This window comes from Polyodon spathula, chromosome 24 (genome assembly GCF_017654505.1).
Source record: "Polyodon spathula isolate WHYD16114869_AA chromosome 24, ASM1765450v1, whole genome shotgun sequence".
NCBI lineage: Eukaryota > Metazoa > Chordata > Actinopteri > Acipenseriformes > Polyodontidae > Polyodon > Polyodon spathula.
This window is the reverse complement of record NC_054557.1, coordinates 10,577,849-10,596,762: the sequence shown is the minus strand read 5'-3', so window position 1 is coordinate 10,596,762 and position 18,914 is coordinate 10,577,849. Positions and strand designations below refer to the sequence as shown.

General features: G+C 36.5%; 1 protein-coding gene across 4 annotated transcripts in view; it reads left to right on the top strand.

Annotated features, from left to right (window-relative positions):
- LOC121299165 (E3 ubiquitin-protein ligase NEDD4-like) overlaps positions 1-11,282 on the top strand; it is a 32,323-nt gene extending 21,041 nt beyond the window's left edge. For 3 of the 4 annotated variants that reach the window (XM_041226758.1, XM_041226759.1, XM_041226756.1), the window contains 22 exons: positions 150-252; positions 749-906; positions 1,345-1,462; positions 1,634-1,783; positions 2,021-2,092; positions 3,136-3,255; positions 3,826-4,032; positions 4,170-4,247; positions 4,531-4,585; positions 4,675-4,733; positions 5,103-5,168; positions 5,482-5,711; positions 6,291-6,412; positions 6,511-6,581; positions 6,673-6,768; positions 6,919-6,992; positions 7,341-7,401; positions 8,122-8,181; positions 8,280-8,387; positions 8,614-8,710; positions 9,066-9,138; positions 9,243-11,282. In XM_041226758.1, the coding sequence (XP_041082692.1) occupies positions 150-252; positions 749-906; positions 1,345-1,462; positions 1,634-1,783; positions 2,021-2,092; positions 3,136-3,255; positions 3,826-4,032; positions 4,170-4,247; positions 4,531-4,585; positions 4,675-4,733; positions 5,103-5,168; positions 5,482-5,711; positions 6,291-6,412; positions 6,511-6,581; positions 6,673-6,768; positions 6,919-6,992; positions 7,341-7,401; positions 8,122-8,181; positions 8,280-8,387; positions 8,614-8,710; positions 9,066-9,138; positions 9,243-9,345 (2,281 nt within the window). In that variant the 3' untranslated portion in view covers positions 9,346-11,282. The remainder of the gene's footprint in view (positions 1-149; positions 253-748; positions 907-1,344; positions 1,463-1,633; positions 1,784-2,020; positions 2,093-3,135; positions 3,256-3,825; positions 4,033-4,169; positions 4,248-4,530; positions 4,586-4,674; positions 4,734-5,102; positions 5,169-5,481; positions 5,712-6,290; positions 6,413-6,510; positions 6,582-6,672; positions 6,769-6,918; positions 6,993-7,340; positions 7,402-8,121; positions 8,182-8,279; positions 8,388-8,613; positions 8,711-9,065; positions 9,139-9,242) is intronic. The other variant, XM_041226757.1, reaches the window with a different exon arrangement.
- The last annotated feature ends 7,632 nt before the right edge of the window (positions 11,283-18,914 follow it).

Sequence of the window (18,914 nt, the reverse complement as noted above, 5' to 3'; positions counted from 1 at the left end):
TTATTATAAACTATTGTTTCTTTCTAAGCAAAATTCTGCTCAAATTTTGTGTCCAAAAAAATGGATTCTGATTAGATCTTATAAGCCTCTGTGCTCAATGCTATTACAGTGATAAAAGAAGCCAACTATTTTTGCTTTGTCCCACACAGTCATAAATCCAGAGTGAAGGGCCATCTTAGACTGAAGATGACATACTTGCCTAAAAACAATGGGTCGGAAGAAGACAATGAAGAACAGTCTGAAGATGTAGAGGCAAGTGCAGTATGACTTATTAAAAATCATAGTATGTATGCACCTGTCTATCTTTGAGTCTATATAGATTTTAAAAAGCCATCTGTTTATAAGAATCAGTCCCAAGGGACGTTGGTAGACACACATGTTTCTTTATGGATTCATAGTTGGTAAGTGCATTGTTATGGTACAGTGTCAAGGCCAGATATTGCTAGATCAGTTGTATAGTAAAGAGAGCTATGTAACAGGGCATGCATGTTTGTGTACATGCTAGAATTTATGTTGTATGTTGTATTACTCTTACTGCATGTCAGCATGATTTATCACATACAATGTAAAGGCACACGTATTGTAGACCATGTTATGTGCTGGATTTCTAAGAAAGGAACAGGTCAACATTGCAGAAACTCATATTTTGAACAAATATCATCCCGCTCCGCTTTAAAGTCTGGGTTAGTTCTGCACTTGTGGAGCTTTTTTTTTTTTTCATTGATCATTAATTGATTTATTTTTACAGCCTGGCTGGGAAATATTGGACCAACAGGACACCTCTGGGACGTGCCGCCAGCTTCCTGTGCTTCCTCCAGGCTGGGAAGAAAGACAGGATAACCTGGGCAGGACCTACTACGTCAACCACGAAACCAGAACGACACAATGGCACAGGCCCACAGCTCAGTATGCTACTTTTCCTAAAGCTTTTCCATTTACAAGAAGAAGGAAAAAAGTAAAATCCAATTGTTTATTTACAGTGCTTACAAAAATGTATCCTGCATGTATGGAAAACAAAATGTAGGCTCCTAGTAATGGCAAAGCTTTTCAGCCAGCCAGTGTGCACAGAAGACACAAAGCATAACTACTTAAAAAAAAAAATGCTGCACAGTACATCCTGCACAGATATTAATCTCTGTTCTCTTAGAAATCTGCAAGACGTTCAGCTCACTGCATACTGTAATTGTACCTTACAGCTGAGGAGGAGTTTGTTTTTCTAAGTAGGATCTGAAAAAAAATATTTTAATTATCTTCATGTATTAAAACAATTTAGAAAGAAGGCATCTGTTTATGTATACATAGGACTGTGTCTAATTTAAAGTTTTCTGTTGTGCGTGTTTCTAGGGACAGTCAGGCAGAAGCAGAACAACAGCAAACTATTAACCATGAAGCACATCATGCCTTTACTAATCGCCGGCAGATATCTGAAGCGGCAAGTCATGAGAGAAGAGAGTCTCCCGATGTAAGTGTACATAGATAGGTTTGTGTTGTATTACAGGCCTGTTTAAATATCTTTCCATTAAACATTGCAAACTGTTCTGTTGACATAGATTTTTGTTACAAGATTTAATGTCTACTCTAATAAAAACCACGTTGTTGTTCTTTTAAAATAAAAAATAATATTTTCTTGTAGAGCTGGGAAATAATAACCGAAGATGAGACCACACTGTATAATAACCACAGCCAGCAGTCTCCTCCACCACCTCACTCTCCCGTTGAACACAGTGTTTGTGATGTTCAGAGTCCTCCTGCAGACGAACTGAGCCAACGCAGAGCCATCACGGTAAGCTCTTTTATTGTTGAAGTAAAAAGTAATTTACTGTCTTTTAAATAAATTCATCTGGCAAATAAAATGGAATGCAAATAGGACTCCCGTTTGATATATTGCAGGTTTTACTAGGAGCTTAATTAGGCCAAAGTTTGGGTTTCTTAATAAAGCACTGTTCTGGCTTGAACTGGGGTCTTACATTCATCAATGAAAAAGTGTGTTTTTTGTCATCCGCGTTTCTCTGTTTAACAGGTTCAGAGCCATTCAAGCAGAAGGGGAAGTGCACAGGCAGTTACTGTTGAAGAGCATCCTACACATCCTGTGGTATGTACACATGGGAATTCATGCCTTTACTTCAAGGGCATCTAGGTAAACAATAATATTTTGGACTTTGTCATCATAGCACCAGTAGAATGCTCGTCTTATCAACAAATCATTGTCTAGTTTAGCCGTCACTTGATGGAACTAACAAACGAGGGTGACCACTTTTAATTTCTTTACAATATGCAACCAGTTCTTGAGCGAAGACAGACAGGTTATTTAAGGTGTCTTTTCTTGGGTGTCGTCAAAAATAAATCCCCATTCGGATGGGACTAAAACTCACCACATTCACTGGCCACCGCTGTGTGCTGCTGAGGATATCCGGAGAGCTCTCATATGTGGACTTTTCTTCCACTGGGGTATGAATTCAATGACGTGGTGGTCTGAGTATGAAATGACGTGAGCTACACTGTAAGCCGGGGTGTTTGAGACATTTCATAATCCTGCGCTTGTTCGGAACAGATAGGCCTCATGTCTTCGCTTATTTCATTTGTATTTCATGGCGGAAGTTCTCTAACACTGACGTGCCCTATTCTGATTGGATTAAATAATGACATGACATCTCAACTTGTAATTTATCAGGTTCTGGTGCTGTTTTTTAAAAAGCAGTGGTGTAATATTTCTCAAAGAGAAACCTACATGTCTTTTTTTTTTTACATTGGAATACATTTCTAAGGGGGTTGTCTGTGATGCAGAGTAGGTTGTGTTGAGTTTTATTCCCGTCCGAAACGGGCTTTAGCTGCACTGAAGGTTCATCTCTGCTTGTGCCTCGCATGTAAAGCAGGTTAAAATGCAAAAAAGCTTTTTAAAAAGATGCTTTTTAAAAACTCGAGATGGCATCTCTACACATTTAATTTAATTTGTATTTATTTATTTTTTTATGCACAAAATCTGAAAATATCCCAAACAGCTGTTCGTTTGTTTGTTTGTTTGTTTTTTTTTTCAGCATGAATAGGGTGCACTGGTTTTGTGTTACTGCTGCTGTGTATTTCTGTTTTTGTTTATTTCAGTAATTTTATATTATTTGGGATGTTTCTCTTTGCTAGTTATTGCCCACTTCGTCAGGGCTGCCAGCAGGTTGGGAAGAAAAGCAAGATAGTAAAGGAAGAATATACTATGTAAATCATAACAGCAGAACAACTACATGGACGCGCCCGGTCATTCAGGTAGTATGCACTGTGCATCGTGCAAATTGATTTTACATTTTTAGAGCACATACCAGTGCAAGAATCGATATGGACACTAGATGGTTCAGTATATATTGTGCCTTGCAGTGAAACTGGCATCTTTTTATAAGGATGAAAGAAGATGACGGAAACCAGAATAGGAGTTCAGTACTCAGTCAAAAACCTGTTTTGACGCATCGTAAACCCTGCCTGCGGCCTTGTTTTTTCTCCCAAGAAATTTAGAATTAATTTCCGTCACTATAGAGATGAAGTTCAAAACTATAAAACGGTTGTATCGCATAATATACAGTACATTGCGCAGTTATTAGTCATTCAGGTTAGAGATTTAATTGACATTGTGAAATTGAGGGCAAGTGAGTAAAAGTGGGTTTACAGTATCATACTGGCCTTCTCAGATTTATTTTTGTTCTATATTTTCTCTTTTATTTATGAACAATGCTAAGAACAATTCACCTGTCCCTCTGAAAAAAAGTAATGTGTACAATAAGTTGTTTTTTGATGCTGGGTGAAAATAATGTGCATTCACTGTCTGTTGTGTGTTTCTGATAGACTACAATAGAAGCTGTGCAAGCCATGTCCTCCCAGGGTCCCGTTGTGTACCACCCTCCTCAACCTTCTCCGGAAACTTCACCTCAGCATTCACTGGCTCAAAAATCCAAATATGAAAGCGGATTCCTCCCTGCTGGCTGGGAATTGCGTAGTGCACCCAATGGCAGACCCTTCTTTATTGATCACAATACAAAAACCACCACGTGGGTAGGTGACCTTCAAGAACAGAACTGCTGTACTCCTAGAAGAGCTTGTTTGTAAAACATTTTAAAGAGCTTCCATATTGTTAACAAAAGATGACATTCCATTTCCCAATCCGTTCCTTGTTGTTTGTATCCCAATAGGAGGATCCAAGATTAAAAATTCCAGTTCAGGTGAGAAGGCGACCCTCCTTGGATCCTACAGACCTTGGGCCGCTTCCAGTAAGCCTTGCGTATTATTGGCAAACCTTTCATTTGAATGCTTTTAACGAATACATATAAAAATGATTTACGGATATCCATAAAACGTTTTACAATAACAATATGTGTGTGTGTTCTGATTTACTATACTTGGGTAACTCTGCCTTATTTATTGGTGACTTGAATGGGATCTACATTTAAATAACTGCAAGTTGGAAACAGAACTCAAATACCTATTTGGAAGAGTTACAATAGAGTCCTGGTTTAAAAGAAAGCTTGTTTTACCTTGGCTTTTCTTTTGTAGCCCGGATGGGAGGAGAGAGTTCATACGGATGGCAGAATATTCTACATTGATCATAGTATGTATATTATGTTGTAAAAAATGACAATACGTTGTTATCAGCCTCTCCGGTAGGTTATCATCTAATATTGTTTTAATAATTTATAGACACCAAAGCTACACAGTGGGAAGATCCACGGCTACAGAATGCAGCAATAACCGGACCTGTAAGTGTAATTATGTTTACTGTACATTGTGTCAATGCTGATTTGTAGTTATAGTGACTTTTCTCAACTGCTTTGCTTAAAGTGTGTCATGTTTGAATTATAATGAATTACACTAATTGGTTTAATGTGACATATTTTATTGTGTTTCTTTTTATTGTTCGGTTAAATTGGCAACTATCTAACTACTAACTATTATCTCCATCTGCTAACACATTGAATAATGTACAGCCATGACTGGATTTAATTACTTCCTTGTTTCCTTTTAGTTTAGGAGATAGATAGATAGATAGATAGACTTTTACAGAATAAAAACATAATTTATCACCTCATTTTGTCAGCACGTTTATACAATGTACTTTCTTTCCATAGGCTGTGCCTTATTCCAGGGATTATAAACAGAAGTACGAGTACTTCAGAAAAAAGATGAAGAAACCAGTAAGCTCTAATTATAATACACAACAAAATTACAGTTTGCTCTAATTTTGTAAAGCCTGACGTTTAAATACTCCAGACGCTGTTTTAACAGCTCACAACAGGCCTCTTTCAGGGCTTTAATTTATCTATTCGATTATGAAACTCTGCTACTTTTTCAATTTGTTTCTGTTTAAAAGATGTGATGACTTGGCTGTGATCATGGCAGTTATTACAAGAAGTCAGTATTTTCCATGTTAAGTTAAGCTGTTATTTTTAATGGTGTAATAAAGATTTTTTTTAGTTCCTCAGCTCTAATATCGGATGTATTTTTCAGGCTGATATTCCTAACCGTTTTGAAATGAAGCTGCGGCGAAATGCTATTCTGGAAGACTCCTACAGGAGACTGCTGCCTATCAAGAGAGCAGACTTCCTGAAAGCACGGCTGTGGATTGAATTTGAGAATGAGAAGGGCCTGGATTATGGAGGTGTTGCCAGGGAATGGTTCTTCCTTATTTCCAAAGAAATGTTCAATCCCTATTATGGACTGTTTGAATATTCGGCTACGTAAGTAGAGGAATTCATGTTGTTAAAGTCATTTTCATTTCTGTTAAATGTGTTCATTTTTTTATTTATTTTTTATTTAACATGGACAAAAGGTGCATTTTCAAGCGAGAAAGTTACAGTAGCAATTTAAAATGAATCACAGTTCAGTTTGTTGGTCTGATAAGTAGGGCGTCTCATTTTTGGGTTTTACCCGATTTTAACCCGACTTTCTAAATAAAACCTAATTTCTACCTGAATATTTATTCTTTCTTGAAAATCCACCCAATTTCACCTGATTTTTTCATTGAATAATTCTACCCGATTTTTAAAAAAGCATTCTCCTGAATTTGTTAAAAAAAATCACCCGAAGATCAGACACCCTACAGATACGTAAATATTCTTGGTAGATAGAAAATATGCATATTCATATCCCACATGCATGTATCTTTATCAGTTGAACCTTAGACATCTGAATGTACGAATGTGTAATTTTAACATGTAGCATTTATGGATGCAGGTCGTGGTTATCTTGTTTGTGATTTGGTGGTTCTAATTGTTTCTAATATATATTGAGGTTAAACAGTGGAATTTTTTTCACAGTGATAACTACACCCTACAGATTAACCCCAATTCTGGTTTGTGCAACGAAGATCACTTATCTTATTTCAAGTTTATCGGACGAGTTGCTGGAATGGCCGTTTACCATGGGAAGCTACTGGATGGTAGGCAATCTGTAATTTGTAGATGACTTTAAAAATCATGTTGGGGGGGTGGTGGTGGAGAAAAAGGTGGTTTATGCACATCCATTTGTTTTCAACAGCATTCTTCATTCGGCCTTTCTATAAAATGATGCTGCAGAAGCCAATAACACTGCAAGATATGGAATCGGTGGTAAGTTTCATTATCTCTCTGGCCGTTCCGTGCATTCATTCAAGAATCGCCTAGAACAATAACTCGGATGTATGTTTTCATTTTTGTACAGGACAATGAATACTTCAATTCACTGAAGTGGATTCTGGAAAATGATCCCACCGAGCTGGACCTCAGATTCACAGTGGATGAGGAGCTCTTTGGGCAGGTGTGTTGACCACATTTGATGATTTTATAGATGCACTACAATACCCCCCCCCCCCCCCCCCCCCCCCCCCCCCCCCCCCCCCCCCCCAGTTGTAGAGATCAGTAACCGAAAGGCCTCCAGTTGAACACAAGTTTCTTTGTTCTCTTTCAGACTCATCAGCATGAGCTAAAACTGGGTGGATCAGACATTGTGGTCACAAACAAGAACAAGAAAGAGTATATCCAGTAAGTACTGTTCAATAGTTAACCATTGAGCATTGTACAAATCATAACAATACGTGTTCAGCTGTATTTCAAAATACACATTTTGTCTCGGGGAATATGGAAAGAAAGTATCCTTGTGGAAATGCTGACCCTGCTTTAGATTGAAAATGCCTTGCAATCAGATATTTTAAACCTGATTTAGCCTGTACTAGAATCTGAACTCTATATGATAACTGTTGGCGTGCATGTTGGATTTAGTTTTTTTCTGTCTGCATCTATAATTGCTTTAGCCAGGTTGAGACAATTGGACGGTCGGCTTTGTTTCTTGCTTTTTGTTTGCTTGTTAATAATTGACACTATCTTTGATAGCCTGGTTATCCAATGGAGATTTGTGAACAGAGTACAGCAGCAGATGTCTGCCTTCAAGGAGGTCGGTAATAAAACTGTGCAATACTGTAATATCTTTACACGGCTCTCATTATAGTCTGAATCATATTCACTTTTCACAGGATTTATTAAAAACTTAAATTTAAAAATGTTCTGTATGAGGTTGGCTATACAAATGTTCAGAAAAAAAAACAAAAATATATACTGTTCCATTTTTTACCACTAGATGGCAACTTCTTGTTGGTTTCTTCCCTATTGGGGATGCATATACAGTATTCTGAAGATACACAGTGACACCTGTATGTCTGTCTTATATTTGTATCTAGAACTGCGTATGTAACTGAGGTAAAACTTGGTTAGGACATTCTGTATAATAAGTTGTAATATAACAATGTCGTGTTATATTGAGGAACCTTGTCCTGTCTGTCCATCTATATGTTTGTAACTTTTACATATAAATATTGAATGTAGGTCATGGGGATGTTATTTTTCATACAATCATAAGCCATGAAGGGAGGTGTATGTTACTAGATTAACTTGTAAAATTACAAGTGTAGCTGCCCCCTGATTTGTAGCGCCCATAACTAACATTATTAAACTTGCTTCAATGTATAATAACCCGAGCTTATAAGAACGTATCCTAGTTCATCATGGAGTGCTGGTCATTCTAACTGCATGTCTTATTGTTCCGCTCTGTATGATCTATTGTATTAACCCATTCAAATCCATATATCCTAATTTTACCTTTTTGTTTTATTTTCAGGGATTCTATGAATTGGTACCTCTGGATCTCATCAAAATATTTGATGAAAATGAATTGGAGGTATATGTGTAAGCTATTGTGTTTTAAGAATGTGTTGTATCTGATATTGTTGTTTGGCATTATAGTATCACTCACTTCATTATTTGTGTTCTGTGAAGCTGTTAATGTGTGGACTTGGAGATGTTGATGTGAATGACTGGAGGGAAAACACTAAATACAAGAATGGCTACTGTACAACACAACCTGTCATACAGTGGTTCTGGAAGGTAAACCTTCATGGTTTTTTCTTTTTCTTAAAACTTTGATGTCAGTTTATTCGAAGTGGGGCACATGAGTAAAAGCAAAGCGTTTAATCGTCGAATGAAACACCAGACCCTTTTGTCTCATGGGAACTAGCCACAATGGAGTGTCATTTGGTGAAAAATTGCTAAGTATGAACTATACAGATACACGTTTAAACTAGACAAAATGTTTGGCCCTTTCATCTTTTAGACGGTGCTACTAATGGATGCAGAAAAACGCATCCGACTGCTGCAGTTTGTCACTGGCACCTCTCGAGTGCCCATGAATGGCTTTGCAGAGTTGTATGGTAAGCTGAATTACCTCTCCTCTGGAAAATTACCAAGTAAAATGTGCTGGCTTTCTGAAACTAGTCCATTTATCACAGACCCAATGTTTGAGCCACTGTAAAGTATATTTAGAACGGTATATAATCTACCTCTCTGCTTCAATAGTGCAACTTAAACATTCCTATACAGTAAGTAGCACTAGCCAGTATATTGGAAATGACCAGTATTGTTAGCTTTCATTTTTGGCCCTGCATTATGCAAGTACTTTAAATAAACGGCTTATAAGAAAGAAAAAATATTAGCACACCAATGGGTACTTTTTCTCCTTGTTCCTCTACCAATATATGCAAGAGCTAACTGTTTTGTATGATGTAGGATCTAATGGACCACAGTTATTTACCATTGAACAGTGGGGAACACCTGACAAACTACCTAGAGCTCACACTTGGTAAGTTAAAAGCTAGTAGAAACAATTCGATCTTTATCTTTCTCATTACCGCTTTATAACTTAATATATTACTGTATGTATATATATGTTTTTTTTTTTTTCAGCTTCAACCGTTTGGATTTGCCTCCATATGAATCATTTGAGGATTTGCGAGAGAAACTTCACATCGCAATAGAAAATGCACAAGGATTTGATGGAGTGGATTAGGAGGAGTCAAGGTGGCCCGTGCTGCAGATATCTATCAGTCTAATCGCCAATGAAATAACTAACGAAACTCTCTATAAAAGATGATTCAGCAGTGTACTGGTACTCAGGACAGAGAACTGATATTAGGGACTTGATTTTTCAGAAAATAAAGGCACCAAGAGTTTAAAAGCAACTTTCAACTTATTTGTGTTTCTATGATTTCCTGGAAATCGTCCGATTTAAAAAAATATATATATTATTATTATTTTATTCAGAGTGGAAATAATAACTAACATTTAATTTGGATTTCCATGAAGAATCTGTTTGAAATTCACAAACTTTACTGTTTGTAAAATACACAGGTCTGGTAGGAGCAAGGTAATCAGTATTGTACATCCTTTCATCCTTTAAATGTGTTTTTCAAGTATATGTTAGGAAATGTTAACTTTTTTTTAACTTTTTTTTTTTTTTATGACATTGTCTATACAATATGTAAGCCATACTTTTACATTGCTTTGCTTTTAAACATGTTTTCATGCATGGAATTCAGGGTTCGTTACAGGCTTCATACGTATCATATTATATTCCATACCTGAAACATACATTTTATTCTACTGACAGACACACTTATTTTGAGATCGTGATACAGAGAAATAAATAAACATGCCTACACTGTGTGCAATGCTGCTCCTGGTTAATGGGTTTTTGTTAGGGATGGCATCTGATAAGAGTCTTTTCTCTTCATTGAACCATCTTTTTGGGGATAAATTACATTACTAGGTTAGTTTAAGAGCATGCATTTTCATTGTGGTAGCTGCAGAGTTTACGGGCACCGAAAGGGTGCAGTTACTGGCTTTGGTGGGGGGGGTTTACTAGTTGTATTTATTTTCCTTCAGTATTAACTAATTCAACCCTAACCCTTGGGCTTGCAACAAGGTATGTGTTATACCTTCTCTTAAATACAATTCTGTGAAGAGGACCTTATAGTTTAAATATACAGATAAATAATTTACACATGGTGAATGGAGGGAAAGGCTTATTTTATTCTAAAGTTAGACCAGTTCCTTTTGTATGCCTGCATGTGGAATAACTGCTCTTGTTCTTCTACACAGGAGCGGACAGCTTTCGTTTTCCCTTCTCATAATTACACCTCACAAAATTTACACTGTGTTTCATTTTTGTTTTAAAAATAGAGTATGCCCAAGTGTGTTGTCATTGTTTTTTTAATCATTATGAAATCATTTTTGAATGATTCACAATGCAAATAAGTTTACAGTGTCTAATATGTTTACAAGCAACTCTCCCAAAAACTATAAGCGCTCTTACTTGTGTTTTTAATTATTATTATTATTATTATTATTATTATTATTATTATTATTATTATTATTATTGTCTTGAATGAGTAAAATAACACATTGTTTGGTTCCATTATAATTCAAGTCTTGAAGATTTACGAGCACTTTCATTTTACATTTTCTTACATTGTTCTGTAAATTATTTGTTGTCTTAATGTATATATTGCACATGTTTAATTATTCGTTTGGCTTATCATTACTCCTACCAGAATATTTAGTTTTGTAAAATATTATTTAGGACTAACACAATAGCAACTTTCTGAGTAGAGACTGTATGTAAGAGATGAGTAGATTTACATTGAAACATTCTTGAATATAAGCACATCATATAGCTTTTATTTTTTTCTCCAAGCGTAGTTTACAAGACGTAGACTGTTAAATTGCAATGCCTTTAATATTTGTAACTGTAAATAGATATATCTCAATTACAGCTTTGGTTGTCAATACTTTTTTTTTTTTTTTTTTTGTAAAAACCTGTGATAATTATCTATTCCATTACCTTGTATAAATGTAATGTTACATAACTGCATGCCAAAGCAAATTGTGGCATATTTTGAAGTGATTTGTGGCAACACTGACTGACAAAATAAAGATGAATTCTAATTGGGTCTCTGTGTGTTTGTATAGAAGATATTACACAGAATGGTTCATCATATAAAAAGAAACGCACACATTACCCAGAACACGTTCCATATATGTATGGGATACTTTTGACTCAGAATCAAACATGCAAAACAACTTTATAAGCATGCCCGCTACATGTATATTGTTTGGCCGCAAATTTCTTCTCCAGTCATTTCCAAGTGATGAATTCCTTCCCATGTGTTATATTAGGACCTACTGTATACATCACTAATATTAAGTAGCAGCGACCAGGATCAGCCACTAGAGGGCGGTGGTTCTGCTGTACAGCTATGAAAAAGGATGTTTTATGGGAAGAAAAACATTTTTGCGCCGTGTGATTGATGTACTGTATTGACAGATGTTTCGTAAGAAAAAAAAAAAAAAAAAAAAAACCTGGGAAATGTTAATCTTAATTAACAATTTTTTCCCCCAAAAATATAGTTTCATCCAAAAATTGTACTAATTTTAGACATAATTTGTATGTTTTAGTTGAGTACTTTATCTGTGGTAGAATAATGTTTTTAAAGATTTTCAGTGAAATTGGTATTTATTTATTGATTTATGTGAATAGGTTTGTCAGGTTTAGTAGAAATACCACTGAGGGGGCTGCATTTTTCGCTGGTGAAGCATTGGAATTATTTCAACATTTTTCAATACTAGTCACTAACACAAGGTGGCAGAATTTTCTTGACAGTGCAATAAATGGTGTTTCTCTATTGTTTTTGTAATTAAAAATAGATGCTACAATAAATGTAGTAAATTTCCTTTTTTTCTATTCAATTCAACAGCAGATTACAGCACTAGCACTGTTTTAACTTTTAATAATAATTATAATTGATACCGTCAGCATTGTTAAAAATGCGTCTCGTTTCGACTCCCCCCCCACCGCTTTTCTATTTATTCGAGCTATATCAGAATCCACAGCCAATCAAAATTACTTCAGCTGCTGTGCTACCCAAGGGTAAAGTAGAGCTATTCCTATTTTAATAATGGTATAGCGATCTGCTATAGAAATAAAGACCACTCCATTAACGGTACAGCTACATTTTAATAACCGAGGGCAACGCGAATTTTCAATCACTTTATACTGGAGATATATGTGATTTTCCTACGCGTTCGCATTAGCCGCTATGTAGAATGCAACATTTTACTGAGAACACTGAGTCACCTGCGAGTGTAGAGACACTGTTTTGCACGCACTCATTTCCCTGCGGTTAAGCTGGCGTTTAAGGGATGCGATATAATATATTAACATGTTCACCCTTCACTGGCGTTTTCATTTCCACTAAATTGGACTGAATGTAACTCGGTTCACGCTTGCATCTATTTGATGTATTTTCTTTCTCGTGTCAAACAGTAGGAGGTTCATAAATGCATTCACGTCTGAAAATAAGGTGTTTTTTTTTTTGTTTTTTTTTACAACAAATTGTACACCAAAACCAAACATCTTAAAACAGCTTCGACCTAAATAAAACGAGCGCGTGGTGATAATTCTCCGTTTTAATGAATAGGCTGTAACTGCTTTACGCACGTGCTTGTGTTTGTGTTGTGTTCATAAATACATATATATAGAGGCAACTCTCATTATGACCACGGGTTTACCAACTATTAAACTGTTTTCCAACATTAAAAGTTGTAGCTATCAGATATGCATGCTGTTAGTAATATTTTACAAAACAAATGTAAAGTCTATTCTATTCTTTTTTTTCTTTAAAAGAGGATAATTGCTATTATTTGGGGTTGTATAGTCAAGATATAATAAAAAAAAATAATCCATTTGACTACTGAATTTAGAGTGGAATAAAAGAAAACCATGCTATGTATTTCCACAGGATGTGTTTCTCAATGGAATGTAGCGGCTATTTAAAACAACATATTTTTAAACAGCGTTGTATTTAATGTAAGGGTGTTGAAAACCCCAAATCCACACAGGAGGTAGAGCGTGCAATCCTCCCCCACCAAATGTGCCTCAGCCCTGCCCTGTAGGGACCACCCTCTCGGGTTAGGTGATAGGTCAAATACAATACCATTCAAATCCTTGGTCTCTGTGAAGCAACAAAGGTTGCTGTAAGGGTTAGCAGTGATGGGGCTTTTCTTAGGGTGACAGCTACCAATAGGAAGATGGTTAAGCCTACCGGAACTCATTTCACAGGGGCCCCTGCACATTCTTATTATGGTAATGGCTTTTACTCAATATTGATCTGGTCTCAAAGTGAACCTTCAGCCCAAAGTCTCCATATCCTTCATTGCCAAGTCACTGCTGAAAATGTCTAAACCCTACCAAGGCTGTAAATACCTTATTCTCTGTCATTTAAACCACACTTATTGCATAGGCTGGTGTGGAATCCCTCGAATAAGACAGTAAAACATTGGAGAGTTGGTCATACTAGGAGATCTTCAGATTGTCTTTACATTAAAGAGACTGACACAGAATGGTCAATGCGGGGGTGACCGTTATGAGGAGTACAATCAGATAGAAAAATACTCACATCATACCATAGGAAGACACTGTGGAAGAGATATATGGAAAGTGCTTGTCAAATAATTGTTTAGATGTCTGTGTTATGTAAAATAAAAAGTATTAAATAAGAACACGCATGTATATTTGGCTGATATTAGGAAGGTAAGCATTTCCTAAATTGAGAAAACAAGAAAACATTCAAATAAATTATACCAAGAAGCTTACTGACTCATTGAATCATGCTAAATCCGTGAAGTCTCCTTTTCAACCTGTAAGAAGGACCTTTCATGGCCACTGATGATAATGATAAGATGTTTTAATCTTGCTATCTACCCTTTTAAACATGTATATATTTTTGCAGCTTATACGATTAGTATTAGACTTAACCATATCAGTAATTATGCTTGAGGTCATTGTCGTGCTGCTGAATGAACTGTTCAACAAGGCACATTCCCGATAAAAATAAAGGGCAGATCAATATCTGCATTTAGTTGGCAGCTATCCGGCCACCATCAATTTTCTCCAAATGATCCACCCCCAGTTTGAGAGATGCTGCTCTCTATTTATGTGCCTCCACTATCATGCATCACTTTAATTGTTTGTCAAACAGCTCTTCTGTCCACCTTCAAATGGCCTGCCATGAATGGTTGTTGAGAAATCACCAGTTTGATTAAACGAGGTACACAATATCATGTTGAGGCACTGCCCCATTGCTTTGCTTTAGTGGTCGTTTTCTTTCTTTTAAGTTAATTCATGCTCAAAGAATGGGGGTAACCTTAATAAACATGTTCTTGCTATGAATGTACTTCATGGTATGATAATGGCATGACTTTGCCTTACTTTGTGCAATTGCCTTTCCAGCTCACTTGACCTCAATTCTGATGGTTCTGTGTCCAGTATTGACCCAGCTAGTAATAATGGGTAAATTAAAATCCTTCTCTGTTATCTCTATTTTAAAATGTGGCCACAGTTGGCATAGATCAGTAATACTCACATGTGGCTACTTCAATACCTTGTTCCAACCAGGGTCTTAATAACTTAGTTGGCTCTGGATCAAGGTTCAGTTTGATAACTATGGACTTGGTATGAACAAGGTCCAAGACTGGAATGGATTGAATTGAAAGAGCCATAGGCGCATATTTCAATAATCAAGGTGTCCTCAGCACAAAATACTGGCTCATTTAACCTTTAGCTGATCACAGATCTATAAAGCCTGGGGAATAAAACCAACCATCTTTCATGAGCAAAAGTCATTGATAAAGCTGTTTATCCTCAACAGACCAGCTCTTGAATTACAATCCAGTTTATCATAATCACCTTAAATGTAACATGTTCCACACAAACCTGACTGGAAACACACAAAAGTCAAACATCACCTGTATGTAGGTACTATTTAGAAATGATTCACCAACCTCAAATATTTCCATGAAAGTGTCATTTATTCACATCCCTCATTGTGCCTCCGAAATGTAAAACCTGCTTCACACGTGCGCTGGACACTCATTAGGTTACATCCATTATCAGTGAGAGCTCAAGCAATCGAGTTCTGCCAGATCCTAAAGCTGAGGGAACATGAAACTACTTTTTTAGGAACAAAAAAGTGGTTGAAACCTGGTTCCAGGAGACCTATTTTGAGGCAACTTTGCTGTATCAATTCCGAAGTCTCCCCTGGTGTGCCAGGCAGTGGTCTGAGACCTAGTATCCTGAAACCAAGTTCCAAGCCACAAAGTGGCTTTGGGTTCCCTCAGCTTAATTGGGGCTGAAATCAAATTGCTCTTGATCTGCTGCTGATCATGAGCAGTAGAAGGCACTGGCTGCCGTCATCCTAGCCCCAGGCTTTTTGACCTGTAGATCTTGGTCGCTTTAGCCTAGGCTATCCAATCTGAGAAAATATGTGAAACGTTGCTTGTAATTCTCAAACAGAGTTCCATTGAGATCTAATTTTGAGGACAACTTTAAATTGTTTGCTGGTATGATGAGTAAATCAGATGTTTTCATTTCCAATGAAACTCTTCAGTCAGATTTCAATATACTTTAAATAAATCATTAATAACTATTAAACACTCAATAGCACTACATTTAGAGGTAATAATAATACTAAAAAAAAAACCCTAGGAAAGAAATGTGTTGAATCAATAAAATTGCCCACTATTTTGAGATTAGTTGTGAACTGCGGATTTACTTTAGAACTTTGATTTAACAGTTTGAGAACTAAAAAAACATGTTTTATTAAATCCTGGCTTATTACAAATTGTAATACAAATATATTTTTGCTCAAAAAAGTTAAACTCAAGCTATGTACTGTATAGAATTCTGTATAGCAAGATAAACAATGTGTTATATTGACTGTTTTATTGATTAAGCTTTATTGGCATTTAGCATTAGCTGCCCATAAATGAAATTGGATGACAACTCACTACTGCCTTCGGTAGGAATAAAGTGACAAAAATATTTCCTATAAATCTTTAAAGGCATGTAAAAACAGATTACATGTTACTGCTTGCTTTACTATAGCTTTCTGATTTCCTGTGTATCTGGAAATATTTCAGATCAATAAATAGAACAGGGCTTTCCAAAAGCATGAACACATTAAAAAAAGAACTTACCAAGAATAAAAATACACTGTTCTTAAACAAACCAGATATTACTTAAACAAATAAAAATGACAACAAAACACACTCTACATCGTAGATTCATACATACACTGAAAAATGTGAAATACACCACACTTATTAAATGCATTACATCCTTATTCTGTAAATGTTCTCTTTGATTCCCAGAACATGAAGTGAACTGATGAGTCAGCAAACTGCTATTTCTGTGGAACTTTTCATTCCTTTTCGACGGTTTCAAAAAATGTTTGGAAAGGAATTTGAAAATTTACAACTAACAATTTACAGAACGTATTGCAGTGAATACAAAGATTTATGGGATGCCAGAGGAGAGGGGTTAGTCTTGTGTTGCTTTTTCAGTACAGAATATCTCCCTTTTCAGGAATATACAGTCCACTTCATAGAGGAGGAACAGAAGAATAGTTTTGAAACCTGTAATGGAATTTAACCATGGAACTGAGGGTTAGAGCCATGCACTTATTTTAGTATATTATTATTATTATTATTTTTATTATTATTATTATTATTATTATTATTATTATTATTATTATTAATAATAATATAAATTAGTCAGCTAGCAGATGCTTTGTGACTTGCAGAGACTAGAGAGTGAACTATGCATCAACAACTGCTGCTGCAGAGTCACTTACAATAGGACCTTGGTTTTATGTCTCACATGAAGGACGAGTGCTATTGGATATTTAATTTCCACAAGTAGCCACATCTGATGAAGGTACCTCCTGCAGCATGAGTGTCCAAGCGAGATCCTGGAGGGCCACTCCACTCTAGGTTTAACAGGTAAAATATTTACCTACCTTCGGATCTGGATGGAGGTTTAATTAATTCCATTCAATTATTTAGAACGGGAATGGAACAAAGACTGGGTTTGGAAGGGGGTTACTTTGGCAACCCCTGTCCTACAACATCGTGCCCCTTTGGGCATTGCTTGAAACAGGGCATTGGCACAGAGCGGCCAGTCTGGTTGTTATCCACACAGGGAATAGAACATTACCAAAGTTTGTCATGCTACCCCTATGGATCAGTTGAGACCTCCAACTAGAGCTTCACGGAATGATCATTGAATCATTCGTATAGAGCTCTCCACAGCAAGCAGGTGATAAAAACCCAGGTGGGGGTCTGTGGTGGTGATTAGTTTAATTAGCAATTCCAGTTGAAACAACTGAAGAAACGTCTGCATGAATGTATGCTTATTACTGCTCTCCACAAAGCTGCCTTTGCTAAATCTGCGCTGATTTAGTTGCACTTATCAGAGCAGAATAAGTCTCACCTGAGTCTGAAAGTTTAATATTAGGAGTTTTCCAGCTATAGGGGAGGAACAATTTATTTGTCAGGGACTTGAGTACTGCGACTCCTGATCATTATCATGCACGCTACTTACTTGATGGGGAGTTCTGAAACCCAGGACTAGTGTGACTTTTCTTCAGGATTCATTTCAATTCTTTCCAAAGCATTATTCACAGGATAAAACCCATTGATTTAATTTCAAATGACAAGACATTCTGCAGAAGACTTTTTTACAGCAGGGTATAAAACAAATGCGATATATTTAAACCATGCATGGCTCCTAACAAACTAATAAGGCACTCATCAACTGGGCAGCCACGACAGGTTAAAAGAGAAAAGAGACGCTTCTTAATTAAACGTTAATGAAGACGCTGACCTAAGTGAAACTGGAAGAAAATTCCAAAAGAAGCACACAATTCCTAAACACATCATCATTTTTAAATTTGCTCTTTCTCTCATGCTATTTTAACTGATTTATTTCTCCTGCTGTCTTTTATTTTAAGGAAACAGTCGTTTTATTATTATTTTAATTGATTCTGTTGCCACCCAATCAAATTAATTTCTGATCGTCTTGCACCAAGTGAGACTCCAAACTGAAGCCTCAGTTTAGCTCAATTATTTATTTATCCATCTCGCTATCATGGGCGCACCTGCCATTCTGCACTGTTCAGCTCATTTAGAGACTGGTGGAGGCATTGACAGCAACAGTCAACAAGAGATGACTGCCAGCTCAGAAACTTTATTAACAAGCACTTGGCGTACATAGCTCATGTTTTATGTTGTTTTACAGTCAGTAAACACAATGCAATGTGTAAAAATGTGTGAGATCAGCTTTCTGTCTTTGCTTCACTTATTTGAACAGCCTGCTTGTCTTACATCCCCTCACCAATGTGTTTAAAATAAATGTCAACTTGGGGAAACACAGAGCCCGAAAAATGAACGGAGGGTCGTATTGCAAACCTAACCTTAAAAGTTGAATGGCTGTAAACTGAAAGATAAAAGTAGTTCTTGGCACTCATCAGCTGGCGGATGAACTCTTCCTCTTTTCAGTGATGCCGCAGAACATAGTGCTGGGGAGGGGGAACTGGGATGGAATGTCCTTCCGCTTTGGGGTATGGAGAGTAAAGCAGTCCCTGATGCGAACAGTGGTGCTCTCAGTTGAAAGCACATTAGTGAAGAGCAGAGTGAGAGGCTGTAGTAGTAAGATTTAGCATGCGAAAACAATTGGAATAA